The 22,086-nt window shown below is 37.2% G+C and overlaps 1 protein-coding gene across 8 annotated transcripts in view; it reads left to right on the top strand.

Moving 5' to 3' along the window:
• Positions 1-22,086, top strand: part of DNAH9 (dynein axonemal heavy chain 9) — a 755,194-nt gene that overhangs the window by 122,629 nt on the left and 610,479 nt on the right. For 7 of the 8 annotated variants that reach the window (XM_056817453.1, XM_056817454.1, XM_016430769.2 and 4 more), the window contains one exon: positions 13,039-13,107. In XM_056817453.1, the coding sequence (XP_056673431.1) occupies positions 13,039-13,107 (69 nt within the window). Of the gene's footprint in view, positions 1-4,238; positions 7,096-13,038; positions 13,108-22,086 lie in introns of those variants that run through there. The other variant, XM_016430778.2, reaches the window with a different exon arrangement.

Here is a 22,086-nt window from a genome sequence, read left to right on the forward strand (position 1 = left end):
AATCTCCTGTAGAATAACATCGAGTTTATTGTTTATCTCTGGTTTTTCAGGTAGACCAATAATTCTCATGTTGTCTCTTCTTCCTCTGTTTTCCAAGTCTGTGACCTTTTCAGTGAGATATTTTATGTTTTCTTCTAATTCATTAATTTTTGGGGTTTACTTTATTGATTCTTGCTGTTTTGTAATCTCACTGTCTTCCAGTTGCTTAATTCTGGTCGTTAGGGACTGGTTTTGCTTTTCAGCTTTGTCTGCCCTTCTATTAGATTCTTCCAGCTCTTTCTCCAATTGTGTAGTCTTGTCTATCAGACTGCTGATCTCTTTCTCCCATTTTTTTCCCCAAAAGGTTTCCATCTTTTGGGTAAGCTCCAGTTTGAGATCTTCCAGAACTTGTGGATAGTTTCCCTTTTGGGAGGCATGTTCTGATTTTGTTTGGATTTCATCCTCATTCTCTTCTTTTCCTTGGGTACTCCTACCATAAAAGTTTTTAATAGTCACTTTTTCCCCCCTTTCTTCTTGGAGGCTTGATTTTGGGACATGTGAGCCATCCCTTTGGTGGTTTTATTCCACTTTCTTTTTTGGTCTGGGGTCTGGGTGATATGGGCGGGTTTTCTGTGAATTTAGGTTGCCTCAGACTAGTTCTTCCCAGCCTCCGAGGTTTCTTAGAGGGCAGGCCCCTGTGTTCAGCCCAACTGCCCAGGCAATCAGCGAGGCCCGCCCAGGTGTTCAGCGCAACCGCCCCGGAGTTCATCTCCACAGCCCCCTGTGCTCAGCACAGGATTCTCCCGTGAAACCACCCTGAGAGGTCGTTTCCTTGCAGTCTTTAGGTCCCAAGGACCCTGCTGTACCCCCCCAGAAAGAGATGTTCCTCACTCACTCACTGTCCCAGTGAGCACTCTGATAGCTTACTCTGGTTTGGTGAGGGGTGGGGGGAGGGGCCGCTCAGTTCATGTTTTTGTGCAAGCTTTTCCTCCTCCTTATGGTGTGGAAATGTTCAAACCCCAAGTACCTTTGTTTCTGTGGGGTACTGGAGAGTCCCTCCATTCTTCCAACGGTGATTTATATGCTCTTTTGAGGTATTCTATTTTGTTCGGTGCTGGGGAGGGGAAGTGAGTTGTGTCTAGATTGCAGCCATGTGTACCCGGAAGTCTGGAAATAGAATTCTTAATCAATCCCATCTCAGAAAAAGAAACTGAGCAAGCCATCAAGTAACTTCCTAAGAAAAAATCCCCAGGGCCAGATGCATTCCCAAGTGAATTCTGTCAAATATTTAAAGAACAACTATTTCCAATACTATACAAATTATTTGGAAAAATAATCAAAGGAGGAGTTTTACCAAATTCTTTTCATGACACAAATATGGTACTGATTCCAAAGCCAGGCAGACCAAAAGAAAAAAGAAAAAAAAAGAATGAAACCTACAGACCAATCTCCTTAATGACTTTAGATGCAAAAATCTTAAATACAATACTAGCAAAAAGCCTCCAGCAAGTGATCACAAGGATTATCCACTATGATCTGATCTGGTGAGATTTATACCAGGAATTCAAGGATGGTTCAATATTTGGAAAACCATCCATATAATTAACTATATCAATAATCAAACCAGCACAAATCAAAATTATCTCAATAGATGCAGAAAAAGCCTTTGACAAAATAAAACACCCATTCCTAATGAAAACACTAGAAAGTTTAAGAATAAAAGTCCCATTCCTAAAAATAATAAGTAGTATATATTTAAAACCATCAGCAAGTATCATCTGCAATGGGGAAAAGTGAGAAGCCTTCCCAGTAAGATCAGGAGGGAAGCAAGGATCCCCATTACCACCATTTTTATTTAATATTGTACTAGAAATGCTAGTAGTAGCAATTAGAAAAGAAATTGAAGGGATTGAAGTAGGCAACAAGTATACTAAACTATTACTCTTTGCAGATGATATGATGGTCTACTTAAAGAATCCTAGAGAATTAACTCAACAGCAAGAGTTAGAAAGAGAAACTCCATGTAAAAATCACTCTAGACTATATAAAATATTTAGGAGTGTATCTGCCAAGAAAAATACAGGAATTATATGATCACAACTACAAAACACTTTTCACACAATTAAAACTAGATCCAAATAATTGGAAAAACATATATTGTTCCTGGGTAGGAATTCTCTGACAAAGGTCTATTTTCTCAAATTTATAAAGAACTAAGTCAATTGTACAAGAAATGAAGCCATCCCCCAATTGATGAATGGTCAAGGGCCATGAATAGGTAGTTTTCAGATGAAGAAATAAAAACTATTAATAATTACATGAAAAAGTGTTCTAAATCCCTCCTGATTAGAGAAATTAAAATCAAAACAACTCTGAGGTATGACCTCACACCTAGCAGATTGGCCAATATGACAGTAAAGGATAATAACAATAGATATTGGAGGAGATGTGGCAAAACTGGGACACTAATGCATTCCTGGTGGAGTTGTGAATTGAGCCAACCATTTTGGAAGGCAATTTGCAATTATGCCCAAAGGGCTTTAAAAGATTGCATGCTCTTTGATCCAGCAATACCACTATTGGGTTATTGGGGGAAAATACATATACAAAAATATTCATAGGCACTCTCTTTGTGGTAGCAAAAAACTGGAAAATGTGGTTTCGATTGGGGAATGGCTAAACATATTGTGGTATCTCTTGGTGATGGGATACTATTAAGCTGAAAGGAATAATGAACTGTAGTAATTGCATGTGAACTTGGATGAATCTCTATGAACTGATGCAGTGTAAAATGAGCCAAACCAAGAGAATATTTTACACAGAAAGTGAAATATTGTGGAATTATTCAACGTAATGGATTTTACTACTATATTCCAGGACGTTTCTGAGGGACTTATGAGAAAGAATGCTATCCACATTAATAGAAAGAACTATGGGAGTGGAAATGCAAAAGAAAAATATATGACTTATCACTTGTTTATATGGATATATGGTTTGGGGTTTTGGCTTTAAAAGATTACTCTAGTGCAAAAATGAATCTTATAGAAATAGGTACCATGTGATAATATTTGTACAACCCAGTGGAATTGCTTGTTGGCTCTGGGAAAAGAGGGAAGAAGGGAGAGAAAGAAAATGAATCATGGAAACATGGAAAATTTTTTAAAAATAAAATAATGTAAAATAAAAAAGTAAAGTATATGTTCTCTATCATAACTTATGATATGACTTATGGGCATTAGGACTCCATACTGGAATTCTGTCACTTATAGCTTTAACATCAAACAATATATTTCAAAAATTATCAGACAAGAGCACTTGTGCTTAGAAGTCATGTGTGTTTTAAAATGGCTCTGAACCCTGGGAGACTACATCTCCCAGGACCCTCTAACCTAACTTCCTCTGATACATCCCACTTTGTTTGTGGGAGGTGACTGAGAGGAAAGAAAAAGAAGGGAGTCCCCCTCAATCCTGCCAGGCTAAGACCCAGCAGGGAATCTGATTAAAGCAAACGGAAGGGGTTTCTGAGTCTCTCTCTCCCTCTTCTACCCACCCCAGCCTGCTTCAAATAATCCTTGACTTCCCCAAGCTGTAGTTTTCCCCTCTGGAACAAAATTGCTTTAAGCAGGCAACTCTCAACCCCCCAAAATCCAAAACCCAAACCCAATTTATCTTTAAAGCAAGGCACCTGGGAATGCTCTAACTCCACCCCTTTCTTCCATTCTAGTTCCCCAGCACAGTGCATCAACTCCAGCCATTACCGACAACTCCTTTTTCCAACTCCCATCCCCCATTAGCAATTTGCTCCTCTGGCCACTAGAGGCCAAAACTAAGCACTAAAATATATATATATATATATATATATATATATATATATATATTCCTCTTTCTGCTGAGTTGCAGTCTGCCTTTCTGTCACTGGAGGGCAGCACTAATAAAAATCTATATAGCAAAAAAAAATTTCTTTTTTCCTATACCATCACAAATAAATAGACAAATAAATAAACACAACATGGTTGTTACCTTATATGAAAGCCTTTTGGCTTTTGCCAAATTAGAAAACTTTAAGGTTTACGAATACCTCCTTTTCACAATGCTGCTAGGAAATCCTCTGTTCATAATTCTTAATGTCAAGATGCAAAAGGCTGAAAATTGGAAAATGCATGCCAAAAATATAAGCAACAGTACAAAATCAATTGGAAAATTTTAAACATTCTTTTCATGGTCCAGTGGAAAAGAACTATTGAACTGTCTAAGTCTAATTCGAATTTTTGCAAGCCTGAAATGTCTAATTCAAATTCAAATTTGAGCAAACCTGTTCCCAAATTACTGAGAGAAGATCTTATTTCTCCTGAAATAGAGACGGATTCTTCTCAGATGCTTCAGGTGTAAAAACTCCTTTCCCTCCCCTACTCCTTCTCCCAACTCAGCTGCTTCCTCTCCTGATGCCTCATCATCCCCTGTCCCTTCTCCCATCTCATGACAAACATCAGCCCTGAGAAAACTTCATACTGCCTTGGTAAGCTCTCAAACAACGACCATACCAGTTCCTTCTCATCAACAGTCAAACAAATCAAAAGAAACAGAGAACACAGACTGAGTCCTATGAAATACTTTTCCCCTTAAGTGTAGTGCCCACAATAGAACAAGCTGTGGGTGTGGTAAATTTAAGACAATATTCTCTTTTCATACCCCAGGACATAAAAGAATTTAAAAGAGATCTGGCTAGCTTTGAAGATGAACCAATAGCTATAACAAAAAAGATGGCCAATATATTCTTCCAGAATGATCCTTCCTATAAGGATGTTGAAAATTACATCAGGTCTTTCTAACAGAATGTGAGAGAAATAACATCATCTCTGAGGTTAACAAAGCTGAAGGGCACAATGTAGTACACTGGCCACCTCAAGATCCTCTTTGGGAATATAATGTTCTTGCATAATACTTACAATTAAACAATGCTAGGGAAACTATTCTCAAGGCAATGCGAGAATGTCCTGCAAGACCAGATGTTTGGACAAAATTTGACCACCTTATGCAATCTAATGATGAGACCCCCTCCCAATTTATGGATCAGTTTATTGAGTTGGGAGGTCAGTACCTGGATCTGGACCTTTCTACTGAAAGGGATATCAGACAAATTTGGCATCAATTTGTTAATAATTCTTGCAGGGTGGTTCAAGACTATTTTAAAACACATTGTCCAAAATGGCTAGAAATGGATCTGGAAGAGTCGAAAATTAGGGTTTTGATTTCCATTATTTCTAACTATAACTGCCTGCCCCAAAAGTTTTAGACTACTAAAACTACCATTAGTATTTAAATATTATTGGACTGGAGGTGGAGTCATGATGGCAGTGTAGAGATAGCGAAATTTCAGACCTCTAAAAACCCTTCCTTACCAATTACAAACTAAATGCTCCTAGGGGTCTAAAAATCAAACCTAACAACAAGACAGAGGCAAGGACCCTCCTGCTGGACTCAATTCAAAAGGTAAGCCCCGCAAAAGCCGGAATTAGAGAACACTAGGGTTTAAGTTGAAGGCAGAAGGAAGGTCCCAGGACTCTTCCCCCCCACCCCCCCTCACCTAGAGCTCTAAGCCTCCAGCATCAGTGGGAAGCTCTGGGTTGGCAAAGGCACTGGTCTGGAGGGAGTACACTGTGGACACGGCTGTGCCAGGCTCAGAGCATCAAACACAGCTGGTGGGGAAGGAGCTGGGGAGGGAGCACAGAGCGGGCAGCCTGATCACAGCGGCAGAGACCTTCCATATTGCTCCTGCTGTCCATGAGATTTTAGCCTCAGAGCACATCCAGGCCAACCCAGATGGATTTAATCCCATCAAAAGTCTTCAGAGCTCAGAGAAGCTCAAACTCCAACAACCCTCCCTCACAGGCTGCACTGAGAGATCTCCTGGAAAAGCTTCAAGAGGGGAGACTGAAAGAAAACACCAAAATCAAAAAAATGAGAGGAGCAAGAGCACAGACAACTGCAGGAAGTAAAGAAGGGGTAAATAAAAGCAAACAACAGAAAAAGAAAAAAGACAGCTTCTAAACAGGCAATGAACAAAGAGCAAATGGAACAGAGGAGGAGGGAACAGCAAGCAATGAACCAGAAAACCTAGCGAATTGGATACAGGCTTTGAAAGAACTCAAAATACAATTCAAAACACAATTAAGAGAGGCTGAAGACAAATGGAAAAGAAATTAAAAACTAAGATAAGTCATCTGGAAATTAAAAAAAATAGTGTCTTGAAAGCCAAAATCAACCAGCTTGAAAATGAGGCAAAGGAGATGAAACACAAGGCAAAGAAGATGAAAGATAAGGCAAAGGAGATGAAAGATGAAGAGGATGAAAGATGAGGCAAAGGAGATAAGAGATGAGGTAAAGAGATGATCTCCAAAGAAAATCAGACCAGAAGGATAAGGATGACCAAAAAGCCAGGAATGAAATCCAGTCTTAAAGCTCTAGAATACAACAACTAGAATTAAGTGACATCACAAGGCAGCAGGACACAATAAAACAAAACCAAAAGAATGAAAAAACTGAGGAAAATATGAAGCACCTCATTCACAAAACAGAAGATTTAGAAAATCATTCCAGGAGAGACAACTTAAGAATATTGGTCTACTAGAAGACCATGACAAAAGAAAAAGTCTGGACACCATAATACAGGATATTATCCAAGAAAACTTCCCCAACATTCTAGAACAAGAGGAAAAAGTAGAGATTGAAAGAATTCACAGATCACCTCCTGTACTTAATCCCCAAATGACAACACTCAGGAATGTTATAACCAAATTCAAGAACTATGAGATCAAGGAAAAAATATTACAGGCTTCCAAGAAGTCATTCAGATACCATAGAACCATAGTGAGAATAACACAGGATCTGGCTACATCTACACTGAAGGACCAAAAGGCATGGAATATGATATTCCAGAAAGCAAGGGAACTAGGTCTACAACCAAGAATCAACTACCCAGCAAAAATGACTATATTCTTATAGGGGAAAGTATGGTCATTCAATACAATAGAAGAATTCCAAGCATTTGTAAAGAAAGACCAGAACTGAACAGAAAATTTGATGCCCAAGCACAGAACTCAAAAGAATCATCAAAAGGTAATTTAAAAAGAGGAAAAAAAGAAAAACAAAACAAAACAAAAAAACTTTTTTAAGAGACCCAATAAGTTAAAATGATATGTATCCCTATAAGAAAAGAGGTTATTGGTGACTCTTAAAAATTGTTATTGTCACCTGGGCAGCTAGAAGAATTACACTTAGAGGGAACAGTGACAAACTGTATAGGATGAAATGACAAGACATAAATATGTATATAGACATACATATGCATAAATGCATATATATATATATATATATAGAGAGAGAGAGAGAGAGAGAGAGAGAGAGAGCTAAAAGAGAGGTTAATACTTGAAGAAATGAGAAAAGAAACAAAATGGGGTAAATTTATATGTCACAAAGAAGCTCCTGGCAGGAGGAGGGGAAACATCAATACACTAGAAGGGTAAAGAGGTTGGAAATAGTAAATACTCAACTCTTATGTGCACTGAAATTGGCTCAAAGAGGGAAGAACAATCCAAGCCATTGGGGCAGAGAAATATATTTGTGCCCTATAGGGAAGTAGAAGGATAACAAACGGTCTGGTGGGGAGGGAAGCAGTATAAGAGAGGGAGAGTGTGGGGGTAGTTTAAAAAGACTGCAAAGAAAATAAGGGGGGAACAACAAGGGAGGGGGATAGAACAGGAAGTACAATAAGGGTGAGAACTAGGGGGACTGATTAAAAACAAACATTGGTTTAGAAGGAAATAGTGAAAGGAGAAAAGGCAGCACTAGGAGAAGAAATCAAAATGCTGGGAAATACACAGCTGGTAATCATAACTCTGAATGTGAATGGAATAAAGTCACCCATAAAATGCAAGCGAATAGCAGAGTGGATTAGAATTCAAAACCCTACCATATGCTGTCTACAAGAAACACATGAGGAAGGTAGATATGCATAGGGTGAAAGTAAGAGGATGGAACTAAATCTATTGGGCAACAACTGATAAAAAGAAGGCAGGAGTCGCAATCATGATATCTGACAAAGCCAAAGTAAAAATAAATCTAGTTAAAAGAGATAGGGAAGGTAATTATATCCTGATAAAAGGCAGTATATAGACAATGAGAAAATATCAGTACTCGACATGTATGCACCAAATGACATAGCATCCAAATTTCTAAAGGAGAAACTAGTGGAGCTCAAGGATTAAATAGATAGAAAAAACTATACTAGTGGGAGACCTGAACCTTCCTCTATCTGAATGAGGTAAATTAAACCAAAAAATAAATAAGAAAGAGGTGAGAGAAGTGAATGAAATTTCAGAAAAATTAGAAGTAGTAGATATGTGAAGAAAAATAAATAGGGACAAAAAGAAATATGCCTTCTTTTCAGCAGCACATGGTACATTCACAAAACTTGACCATGTATTAGGGCATGAAAGCATTGCAAGCAAGTGCAAAAGAGCAGAAATAATAAATGCAACCTTAGATCACAATGAAATGAAAATAATAGTAAGTGTACATGGAGATGCAAGTCAAAAATTAATTGGAAATTGAACAATATTATTTTCCAAAACTCGTTAGTTAAAGAGCAAATCATAGAAACAATAATTTCATTGAAAAAATGACAATGATAAGACGTCCTTTCAAAACCTATGGGATGCACCCAAAGTAATACTCGGGGAAATTTATATCCTTGAGTTCCTATATTAAGAAACTAGAGAGGGCAGAGTTCAATGAATTGGGCATGCAAATTAAAAAACAGTAAAGTAGTTAACAAAATAAAAATCCTCAGATGAAGACTAAATTAGGGATCCTAAAAATCAAAGGAGAAATTAATAAAATTGAAAGTCAAAAAACTATTCATTTAACAAATAAGACTAGAAGCTGGTACTTTGAAAAAACAAATAAAATAGACAAAGTACTGGTCAATCTAATTTTTAAAAGGAAAGAAGAAAACCAAATTGACATTATCCAAGATGAAAAGGGAGACCTCACCTCTAATGAAGAGTAAATTAAGGCAATCATTAAAAACTATTATACCCAACTGTATGGCAGCAAATGAGCAATCTAGGTAATCTGGATGAATCATATCAGAAAAAAAATTGAACAAGCCATCAAAGACTGCCTAAGAAAAATTTCCAGGTCCAGATGGATTCACAAATGAATTCTATCAAACATTCAAAGAACAAGTAATCACAATATACAAACTATTTGACAGAATAAACAAAGAAGGATTTCTACCAAATTCATTTTATGACACAAATATGCTTCTGATTCCAAAGTCAGGCAGGTCAAAAACAGAGAAAAAAAATACAGACTAATTTCCTCAAGAAATACAGATGCAAAAATCTTCAACAGGATTCTAGCAAAAAGATTCCCTCAGGTCATCATGAGGATTATTCACCATGACCAGGTAGGATTTATACCAGGAATTCAAGGATGGTTCAATATTAGGAAAACCATCTACATAATCGACCATATTAACAAGTAAACAAAAAAAAATCACATGATCATATCAATAGATGCAGATAAAGCCTTTGATAAAATACAACACTCATTCCTAATTGAAATCACTAGAAAGTATAGGAATAGAAGGGCCTTTCCTAATTATAATAAACAGTATATATGTAAAACCATCAGCAAGCATCATCTGCAATGGGGAATGCCCATTATCACCTCACGCTAGTATTAGTGATTAGAAAAGCAAAATAAATTGAAGGTATTAAAATATGCAATGAGGAGACCAAGTTATCACTCTTTGCAAATGATACGATGGTCTACTTTAAGAGTCCTAGAGAATCAACCAAAAAGCTAGTAGAAATAATCAACAACTTAAGTAAAGTTGCAGGATACAAAATAAACCTGCATAAGTCATCAGCATTTCTATAAATCTCCAACCCATCTCAGCAGGAAGAATTAGAAAGAGAAATTCCATTTAAAGTCACCTGAGACAATATAAAATACTTAGGAATCTATCTGTTGAGACATGCACAGGAACTATATGAATGCAACTACAAAACACTCTCCACACAATTAAAACTAGATCTAAACAATTGGAAAAACATTGATTACTCATAGGTAGGATGAGCTAACATAATAAAAATGACAATCCTACCCAAATTAATTTACTTATTTAGTGACATACCCATTGAACTGCCAAAAAAACTTCTTTACAGAATTAGAAAAAAAAACACATAACAAAGTTCATTTGGAAGAACAAAAGATCAAAGATATCTAGGGAAATTATGAAAAAATGCAAAGGAAGGAGGACTTGCAGTCCCAGATATGAAACTATGCTCTAAGGCAGTGGCCATCAAAACAATTTGGTACTGGCTAAGAGACGGAAAGGAGGATCAGTGGGATAGATGGGATAAATGACCTCAGCAAGATAGTCTATGATAAGCCCAAAGATCCCAGCTTTTGGAACAAAAATCCACTATTTGATAAAAACTGCTGGGAAAATTGTAATACAGTATTATGGGAGAGATTAGGTTTGGATCAACATCTCACACCCTACACCAAGATAAACTCAGAATGGGTGAATGACCTGAATATAAAGAAGAAAGATATAAGCAAATTAAGTGAACACGGAATAGTATACATGTCAGACTTTTGGGAAGGGAAAGACTTTAAAACCAAGCAAGACTTAGAAAGAGTCACAAAATGCAAAATCAATAATTTAAATTACATCGAATTAAAAAATTGTGTACAAACAAAACCAATGCAACCAAAATTAGAAGGAAAGTAACAAATTGGGAAACAATCTTCATTACAAAAACCTCTGACAAAGGTCTAATTACTCAAATTTATAAAGAACTAAACCAATTATACAAAAAAATCACTCCATTCTCCAATTGATAGATGGGCAAGGGACATGAATAGGCAATTTTCAGTTAAAGAAATAAAAACTATTAATAAGCACATGAAAAAAAAAGTGTTCTAAATCTCTTAAAATCAGAGAAATGGAAATCAAAACAACACTGAGGTATCACCTCACACCTAGCAGATTGGCTAACATGACAGCAACAGAAAGTAATGAATGCTAGAGGGGATTTAGCAAAGTTGGGACATTAATTCATTGCTGGTGGAGTTGTGAATTGATCCACCATTCTGGAGGGCAATTTGGAACTAGGCCCAAAGGGCGCTATAAGACTGTCTGCCCTTTGATTCATCCATAGCAGTGCTGGGTTTGTACCTCAAAGAGATAATAAGGAAAAAGATTTGTACGAGAATATTCATAGCTGCTCTCTTTGTGGTGGCAAAAAATTGGAAATGAGGAGATGCTCTTCAATTGGGGAATGGCTGAACAAATTGTGGTATATGTTGGTGAGGGAATACTATTGTGCTCAAAAGAATAATGAAATGGAGGAATTCCATGGAGACTGGAACAACCTACAGGAATTGATGCAGAGTGAGAGGAGCAGAACCAGGAGAACATTGTACACAGAGACTGACAAACTATGGTACAATGAAATGTAATAGACTGCTTCATTAGTGGCAATGCAGTGATCCTGAACAACTTGGAGAAATCTATGAGAAAAACCACTATTTACATTCAGAGGAAAAATTTAATTGGCAGTGATTCATATGCCTCATGCCTCAGACATGTCTTCCCTGGGTGATTTATGTTTTTCTTTATATCCTCCTCAGGGGAGAATGTGTTTTATTTCAAGTGAAAACTCATTTTAGGAAAAAAAATGTGCTCCCTCCCAGAATCCATATGGATAGACCAAATGGAAACTGCACACTACTCCAGAGGATCCTGAGAAAAATCCTGGATGCACAATATTGAACTTTTGGGGGTTTAAAAATTTCATTTGTTTTTGTTTAAAAAATTCACTTGATTTGGTTAAAAAAATCATAATATAGTTGTGAAAAAGGGGACTGCCCCCTGATTTCTTTGTAAAAAAGTGCCAAATATTTATTTTTATTTTGTTGTCAAAATTGTTGCCATTTTCCCCTTGTATTGATGTATATTTTATTGTGATTGTAAATTTATTTGTTTTGATCCACTGAGGAGACTAGTCTCCCAACGAATCAGAATCACGGGGGGGGGGGGGGGATATATGTTTTAAAATGACTCTGAGCCTTGGGAGACTACATCTCCTAGGACCCTCTACCTCAGCTTCCTCAGACACCTCCCACTTCCTTTGTGGGAGGTGTCTGAGACAATATAAAAAGAAGAGAGAAGTGGGAGTTTTGGTGCATTTTTTAGAGAACATCCTTGCCCTGGGTTAGATTGCCTTTGGTCTCTGTATACCTGTGGGAGATCTAATTTTCCTTAACTTTCCAGACCTTTATTTTCAGAGCAAAAATAAACCTATCTAAAGATCTATGAAGTCTGACTCAATTTTAATTTAAATCCCTACCATAATTATAGGCCAGAAGGAAAAGCCTGGTCAATTTCATTATTGGACTACTGAGCAGAAAGGGACCCCTGGCTACCTTCCCTTCCTTTCCCTACTTTTTCCCCTCCATTTTCCCATCAACATAGAAAAGAGACCTGATTCAAAGCCCAGTTCAGACACGTAGATGAGTAACTCTTTTAACTTTCATGAACTTCAGTTTCTTTATCTGTAAAATGGGGATAATATTTGTGCACTTACCTGACATGGGTTGTCTTAAATGAAATGCTATAGCAAACTTTACAGTGCTATATATTTGTAATTTTCCTTTATGCATTTGTTGATTGATAGGTCTATTGAAGTCTGCATGACTAAATTTTCTATGTAATAAATATTTTAGTCTGAGACATGGGTTTGCTTCCCTCCTTAGACTTTCTGTTGGGAACTGAAATTAGAGTAAACTGTTAACTTAGAAGAATCTGAACCACCACCAAACCACAAAACTTCTGTAGTAGTCATCTGGATATACAGATGAGGAGCTAACTTATTTGGAACATTTTTTAAATCCATTAATAATTAAAGCAATTATTTCCTCTACTAACATTATTTCAAGTTCATTAATCCTATATTGTTTCTTTTTGTTTTTTATTGTTACTAGCTATATGGAGTCCACTGAAAGTAAAGAGATGTTCCAAAAGTATGGTGAAATGTTTACATTGTTAGAAAAGTAAGTAAATCATATGGACATTATTCTCGCCTTCCCTCTCTCTCAGAAAGAATTTATTAAGGATTTACTGTGTCAGTTGTTATTCTAAATGCTAGGAAAAAGAAAGAGACAAAAGGAAGTACCTGCCCTCAAGTGATTCAAAATCTTACAACAAACAAGCAAACAAATATGTATACTCTGTATAGTGGAAAAATAGGAAAGCAAAGGCACTAGAATTAAAAGAGATTGGGAAGGGCTTCCTAAAGAGGACGATTTTTCTGTTTTGTTTAAATTATATTTTTAAGTTTTATTTTATATTTATTTTATGCAGATAGAATTTTTAAAAATTGCTTTCTGACATTTTGTGATCCAAGTCTTTTCCTCACTCCCTCCCCTCATTCCCCAAGAGGGCAGATAATATGATATATATTATATATGTACTGTCATGCAACACACATTTCCATATTCATTATGTTGAAAAAGAAAACACACATTGCTTATATAAGAAGTCCTTCATAAGTCATTTGGAGCCTTAAATTGCTGCTATTAGTTGTCATTCACAGTTGATGATTGTATGTTATTGCTATTACTGCGTACAACATTCTTCTGGTTCTGCTCATTTCATTTTGTATCACTTCATATGTCTTTCCAGTTTTTGTGTCTGGGTGTGATTGTTATCTTTGTCATTTCTTATGGCACAAGAGTATTCCATTACAGTCCTATACCACAACTTGTTCAGCCATTCATCAATTGATAGACATCCCTTCAGTTTCCAATTCGTTGCTGCCACAAAAAGAGCCTCTATAATTATTTTTTAAATACAATTTGGTCCTTTCCCCCTATCTTTGATCTCTTAGGCATACACATCTAGTAGTGTATTGATAAGTCAAGGGTTTTATGGTCTTTTTGGCATGGTTACAAATTGCTTTCCACAATGGTTAGAAAATGCTCTTTTAGTTAATACTTAAAAGAAGATAGGGAAGCAAATAAATGGAGACAAAAAAGAAAAGTGTCAGGGAGGCAAAACAGTCAGAGAAAATGACCAGAGCTGAAACATGAAGTGTCTTGTTTGTGGAATACTCAAGCCAGTGTCATTGGATCAAAGAGTATGTGTTGAGGAGTAAGGTATAAAGAGATTGGAAAAGTGGAAGGGCTTGAAATGCCAGAGCATTTTGTATTTGATCATGAAAGCAAAAGGGAGATACTGGAGTAGAGAGGTAACATGGTCAGACCTGTATTTTAGGAATGTCACTTTGGTGGCTGCATTCAGCCATGATGAATTAAAATAAGAATAGATTTGAGGCAGAAGACTCAACAGCAAGCCATTACAATATTCCATGTGAGGTGATGAAGGCCTATAGTGACAATATTGTATGAGAGAAAGGGATAGTTTTTGGAGCTGTTACAAAGGAGACCTCAATAGGAAATCAAAAAATCTAAGAAACATTTGGATATACAAAATGAGAGATAGTGAGGCATCAAGAATGACAGTAGATTGTGAGTCTGAAAGACTAGAATGGTGTTATCTTCTACATTATAGCTGGGAGGTTACTGTTGAGAAGGCAAGATAATGAATTCAGTTTGTACATATGTTTAAGATGTCTAATGAATATACAGTTTTAGATACTGGAAATGTAAGAGTGGAAATCAGAACAAAGATTGGAGCAGGATAAATAGATTTGAGAGTCATCAATATAGATGTGCTCATTAAATCCATAAGAACATATGGGATCACCAAATAAATCAGTATAGAGAAGCAAAAGAAGAGAACCCAGGTCAGAATCTTGTGGGACACCCAGGGTTAGAGGGTATAACTTACTAGAGGATCCAGCCAAGGAGATTGAAATGAAGTTGTTAAATAGATGGGAGAGCCAAGATAGAAGACAGTATCAAATAGAAGAGGATGTTCAAAAGTATCGAAGGTCATGAAGAATGAGGACTGAGAAAAAGCCATGGATTTGACAATTAACAAATCATTTATAAATTTGGAGAGAACATTTTGAATAGAATGATGAAATTGAAAGCCAGATTAAAAAGAATTAAGAGTGAGAAGAGAAAGCATAGAAGCACCTATTGTAGATAGCCTTTTCAAGGAGTTTGGCTACAAATGGAAGAAGAGGTATAGGCTTCTGACAGTGAAGTCAAGATGGAAGAGTAACTAGAGCCAGAGCTCCTTTTCACCACAAAAATCTTCTCTGACCAAGAATAAAATATAGCCACAAAATGAATACAGGAGTGAAAGAACCAACAAGGAGATAAAGGGAAACAACGTTAAAAAAATAACAAAGGTAGGCAGAGACCATCTGGAGAACTGAGGAGAAAGGAGAGCAGAGCCAGCAGGAGGCATAGCAGCAAGTGAAGAGCTAGCCAAGAGCAAACCACAATTCCGCCCTCTCTCCATTTCTCCACATATGCTGTTACAGTTTCTGAACTTCAGCCCAATCTAACATTCAGATCCTGAGAATCTTCCTGGGCAAATAGTGGTCCAAGACAACTCACACCCCTTGAAATTTCAAATGTGGAGAAGTTCCAACCCAGGACAATCTGGGCTGAAGGGGGGATGATCTGTGTGGGCCCAGGGCCAGGAATCCCAATCTGGGCTTGGGATGAAGACATAATCCACAGTTTGGGGTGAGAACACAGTTCTCAGGGGGAGGCCTCTGTGATAGAGACATGAAGAGAGAGAGGTTTTGCAGGAATTGTGGACCAAGATGCAAGAACCAGGGTTCCAACAGAATGTTCCCAGTTGGTGGCAGTTTGAGCTGACAGGGGGGAGGGGACTTTGTCTCTGACTGGAAGTCACTCTCTCTCCCTGGAGGTTTGAAGCTGGCTGAAAGACTTGGTTTTTGGGGTTTCTCTGGCTCTGAGCAGTTGAAGTTCACATGGAGACGAGAAACTTGGCTTTTTGGACTTGGTCTATGTCTCTCTGACTCTGGGAAGTTGAAGCTAATAAGAAAAAGAAACTTGGCTTTTGAGTTGGTGGTGCATTTGAGAGTTGAGCTGGCCAGAAGAAAACTTAGAGAGTTTGAACTTTGTTTTCTTTCTGGGGTTAAGCTGAGAGACCTTGCTGATTTCTTGTGAAGAAGAAAAAAAGATCTTAAAAGGCTGTTGTCCTCCATCTCCCTAACTGAGAGTCACACTTGTGTCTTCTCAAACCCTCAATTTTACCTCATTTAGATTAGGGAAATCCTCATCCCTCTTACCTCAGTTTCCCATCCTGTTATCCCAATAAATCCCTTGACTTGAAAAAGGAAAGGAAAAGAAACTCTTTATAGTTTACTCAAGTGGGGAGGGAAGGAGCCAAAGGCTTCAAGATGAACTGGGTGGAGAGGGTTGGTTAAGGGAGGGAGTGAGGGAGAAAGGAGGTTAAGAAATAGATTGATCTATCAGCTATTGGTAGGGATCAGCAGGCAAATCCCAGAGTAAACCCCAGAGCAGTCCTCTGTGTACCAGCATCCCTGTGGGCCAGTATCCCTTTGTGGCATCCCTCAGCATTTCTTATTCCTACCTCCATTACAAATAAGCAGCCTCAGGACCCATTAGCAGGCCTCTCTAGACATAGCCAGCCAGAGAACAGCAGTCATTGTAAGAGGAAACAGGTTCCCCTCAGTTTATTCTCTCTAGTTCAACAAGTAAAAGTTCCCTTTAGTTTACTTATTCTATTTCACCTCCCCCGCCCCCTCAGATCTTTTTGCCCCAAACTAAGACCAAAACTCCAAGCCAGAGAAATCAGGGGTGTGCCTGATTGAATCAAGAACACAGGGAGACCAAAAACTTGAGCTTGCCTGGTCCTGATCAAGTTCAGACTGAGATCAAGAAGTTACACCCAAGCCTGAGGAAAGTCTTTAAGCTATCATCATCTCAAGGGTCAATTAAATCAACAGGGAGAAGTATAATAGGATATTCATTAATTAAGAGTTAGGAAATAGGGTTGATGAACAACATTTCTTGATAAGATTTTCTTTTTTTTGTTAAACCCTTACCTTACATCTTGGAGTCAATGGCAGAAGAGTGGTAAGGCAATGGGGTCAAGTGACTTGCCCAGGGTCAGACAGCTGGGAAGTGTCTGAGAACAGATTTGAACCTAGGACCTCCCGTCTCTAGGCCTGGCTCTCAATCCACTTAGCTACCTAGCTGCCCCTGATAAGATTTTCAATAGGTAAATAGAGAAATGAATTTCAAAGGTGGATTTATTTAAGCCACAATAGAATTCTGGAAGGTAGAGAATATTCCCTAGAAGTCTTGGGAAAGACTGATGGATCAACGACTGACTTTTTGGGCTGTCCTGGTTCAAGGAAGGTGGTCCAAGGAGTTTTTCTCTGAAAGTCAAAAGATTTGGTGATATTTTGCTACTTGAAAACCATCCAAGTAAAAAGAAGAGGAGATTGTGGTACAGTTCCTCCGTTATCACCAGTTGGTGGCAATAGAGAGCAAGACAGTGTGAGAGTGTCAGTGAAAGGACTTCTGACAGCCTGAAAACCTACATCTGAGTGGCAGAAAGAAATCCAACCATTTCTCATTTTTTATAAAATTTATATTCCATTTTTAAATACAGTAAGGATAGTAAGATAGATTTGGGGAATTTAATTAGGCAGAGTACTATAAGGAGGATCACTCTTGGTGGTCACAAAGCATTCCCATGAGGGAAAGGTTTGGTGGGAAATTTATGTAGATTTATTAGTTAGTAGGGAATCTCTTATTAGCACTTACTTTCCTTTTTTATAATTATTGATAGTTAAAATAGTTTTTTTTTAATATAACTGGCCTAAGTAGTAGTTTCTGTTTAGCTACTCAAGCAGCCATTTTCCTCATACTCAAGTCAACCTCAAGAGCCTGTCCAAACCAGTGTCACAGGTATACCCATACTAATACCAATAATCAATAAGGGTTAATACCCCTTATAACTGAGGGGGCTCTCAGAGCTCTCAGCCATCAGACCATCTGGTAAACTAGTAACAACCCAAAAATAAGGTGAAAATAGCATCAAGGAAGGACTGAAGTTTAAGTTGGTATCTTAGCTTCCCAGAAAACAGTCTACCTATAATTAGATAGAAAAAATGAGCAAACCAAAAAAAAAGCATCTAATTCTATAGAGTTTTTTATGGAGACAAAGAGTAAGTCGCAGACACAGAAGGGGATAATGAAAGCAAAGGAAATACAGAGAAAGGCCAAAAGAAAAATATGGATTGGACACAGATTCTGAAAGACGTCAAAAAACAATTAAGAGAGGCAGAGGGAAAGTGGGAAAGAGAAATGAAAGTGATGAAACAGGTCAATTGAAAAAGGAGAACAAAAACTGACAGAGGAAAAATGGGACTCAACCATCAGAATTGACCATTTAGCAACTAATGATTTCATGAGAAATTAAGAAAAAATAAAGCAGAATTACAAAAATTAAAAAACAGAGGAAAACATGAAATATTTTATTAAAAAAACAACTGACCTAGAAAGCAGATCTTGGAGAGACAATCTGAGAATTATTGGACTACCTGAAACCCATGATCAAGAAAAAACCTTGGACATCATATTACAAGAAATTATCAAAGATTGATTCTCTAAAAAGAAAATAAAATTGAAATTGAAAGAATTCAGATTGCCTCCAGAAAGAAATCCTCAGTTGACAACTTCCAGGAATGTGATAGTCAACTTCAAAAGCCACCAAACCAAGGAAAAACTCCTTCAGTCAACTAGAAAGAAACTACTCAAATACCATGGAGCTACAATCAGGATGACACAGGACCTAGCAGCTTTTATATTAAAGGATCAAAAGGCAAGGAATATGATCTAAAGGAAGGCAAAAGATTTGGGTTTACAATACAGAGTCACCTATCCAACACAAAACTGAGTGTATTCTTTCAGGGGGGAATGGTCATTCAATAAGATAGATTTCCAAGCACTTCTGAAGAATAAACCAAAACTAAACAAAAAATTTGAAGTGAAAACATGAGACACAAGGAAGCCCAAAAAGGTAAATAAGAAAGAAAATTTTTTTCACTTTAAACATTATTTTATTTGGTCATTTCTAAACATTATTCAGTGGAAACAAAGACCATGTTCTTTTCCTCCCCCCCACCCGCTTCCCCCCACCTCTGCCAGCCGGTGCACGATTCCACTGGGTATCACATGTGTTCTTGGTTCGAACCCATTTCCATGTTGTTGGTATTTGCATTAGAGTGTTCAATTGGAGTCTGTCCTCAGTTGTATCCCCTTCCCCCCTGTAGTCAAGCAGTTGCTTTTCCTCAGTGCTAATACTCCCATAGTTTATCCTCTGCTTGTAGATAGTGTTTTTTAGATCCCTGCAGAATGATCAGGGACATTGCATTGACCCTAATGGAGAAGTCCATTACGTTTGATTGTACCACAGTGTATCAGTCTCTGTGTATAATGTTTTCCTGGTTCTGCTCCTTTCACACTGCATCACTTGTTGGAGGTCATTCCAGTCTCCGTGGAATTCCTCCACTTTATTATTCCTTTTAGCACAATAGTATTCCATCAACAATATATACCACAATTTGTTCAGCCATTCCCCAATTGAAGGGCATCCCCTCATTTTCCAATTTTTGGCCACCACAAAGAGTGCAGCTATGAATATCCTTGTTCAAGTCTTTTTACTTATTGTCTCTTTGGGGTAAAAACCCAGCAGTGCTATAGCTGGATCAAAGGGCAGACAGTCTCTTATCAACTTTTGGGCATAGTTTCAAATTGCCCTCCAGAATGGTTGGATCAATTCGCAAATCCACCAGCAATGAATTAATGTCCCTACACTTTCACATCCCCTCCAGTATTCATTACATTCCTTTGCTGTCATGTTAGCCAATCTGCTAGATGTGAGGTGATATGTCAGGGTTGTTTTAATTTGCATCTCTCTGATTATAAGAGATGTAGAACACATTTTCATGTGCTTGTTAATAGTTTTGATTTCTTTGGCTGAGAACTGACTGTTCATGTCCCTTGCCCATTTATCAACTGGAGAATGGCTTGGTTTTTTATACGATTGATGTAGCTCTTTGTAAATTTGAGTAATTAAACCTTTATCAGAGGTTTTTATGAAGATTGTTTCCCAATTTGTTGCTTCCATTCTGATGTTAGATACATTGGTTTTGTTTGTACTAAAGCTTTTTAATTTGATGTAGTCAAAATTATTTATTTTACATTTTGAGCCTCTTTCTAAGTCTTGCTTGGTTTTAAAGTGTTTCCCTTCCCAAAGGTCTGACATGTATACTATTCTGTGTTTGCCTAATTTACTTATAGTTTCCTTCTTTATGTTCAAGTCATTCACCCATTTTTGAATTTATCTTGGTGTAGGGTGTGAGGTGTTGATCCAAACCTAATCTCTCCCACACTGTCTTCCAATTTTCACAACAGTTTTTATCGAATAGTGGATTTTCGTCCCAAGAGCTGGTATCTTTGGGTTTATCATGTACTGTCTTGCTGAGGTCATTTGCCCCAAGTCTATTCCACTGATCCTACTTTCTGTCTCTTAGCCAGTTCCAAATTGTTTTGATGATCGCTGCTTTATAATATAGTCTGCGGTCTGGGACTGCAAGGCCACCTTCTTTGTATTTTTTTTTTCATTATTTCCCTGGATATCTTTCACCCTTTGTTCTTCCAAATGAAATTTGTTATGATTTTTTCTAAGTAAAAAAAATTTTTGGAAGTTCAATGGGTATAGCACTAAATAGATAAATAAGCTTGGTTAGGATGGTCATTTTTGTTATATTGGCTCTTCCTACCCATGAGCAGTTAATGATTTTCCAATTGATCAACTCTAGTTTTAGTTGTGTGGAGAGACTATTTTGTAGTTGTGTTCATAAAGTTCCTGTGTTTGTCTCGGGAGATATATTCCTAAGTATTTTATTTTGTCTAAGGTAATTTTGAATGGGATTTCTCTTTCTAGTTCTTGCTGCTGAGCTGTGTTGGAGATATATAGAAAAGCTGATGACTTATGTGGGTTTATTTGGTATCCTGTAACTTTGCTAAAGTTGTTGATTATTTCAATTAGCGTTTTGGTTGAATCTCTAAGATTCTTTAAGTAGACCATCATGTCATCTGCAAAGAGTGATAACTTGGTCTCCTCATTGCCAATTTTAATACGTTCAATTTCTTTTTCTTCTCTAATTGCTACTGCTAGTGTTTCTAGTACAATGTCAAATAATAAATGTGATAATAGGCATCCTTGTTTCACTCCTGATCTTATTGGGAATGCATCTAGTTTATCCCCATTACAGATGATGTTAGTTGATGGTTTTAGATATATACTGTTTATTATTTTTAGGAACGACCCTTCTATTCCTATGCTTTCTAGTGTTTTTAATAGGAATGGGTGTTTTATTTTATCAACGGATTTTTTTTGCATCTATTGAGATAATCATGTGATTTTGTCTGTTTGTTTGTTAATATGGTCAATTATGTGGATGTTTTTCCTAATATTGAACCAGCTCTGCATTCCTGGTGTAAATCCTACTTGATCATAGTGAATGACCCTCCTGATCACTTGCTGGAGTCTTTGCTAGTATCATATTTAAGATTTTTGCATCTATATTCATTAGGGAGATTGGTCTGTAATTTTCTTTCTCCATTTTTGACCTGCCTGGCTTTGGTATCAGTACCATGTTTGTGACATAAAAGGAATTTGGTAGAACTCACTCTTTTCTTATTATGTCAAATAGTTTGTATAGTATTGGGATTAGCTGTTCTTTGAATGTTTGATAGAATTCACTTGTGAATCCACCAGGCCCTGGGGATTTTTTCTTAGGGAATTCTTTGATGGCCTTTTGGATTTCTTTTTCTGATATGGGATTATTTAAGAATTTCTTCTTCTGTTAGTCTAGGCAATTCATATTTTTGTAAATATTCATCCATATCACCTAGATTGGTATATTTATTGCCATATAGTTGGGCAAAGTAGTTTTTAATGATTGCCTTAATTTCCTATTCTTGGAGGTGAGGTCCTTCTTCTCATCTTTGATACTGTTAATTTGCCTTTCTTCTTTCCTTTTT

This window comes from Monodelphis domestica, chromosome 2 (assembly GCF_027887165.1).
Source record: "Monodelphis domestica isolate mMonDom1 chromosome 2, mMonDom1.pri, whole genome shotgun sequence".
Lineage (NCBI taxonomy): Eukaryota > Metazoa > Chordata > Mammalia > Didelphimorphia > Didelphidae > Monodelphis > Monodelphis domestica.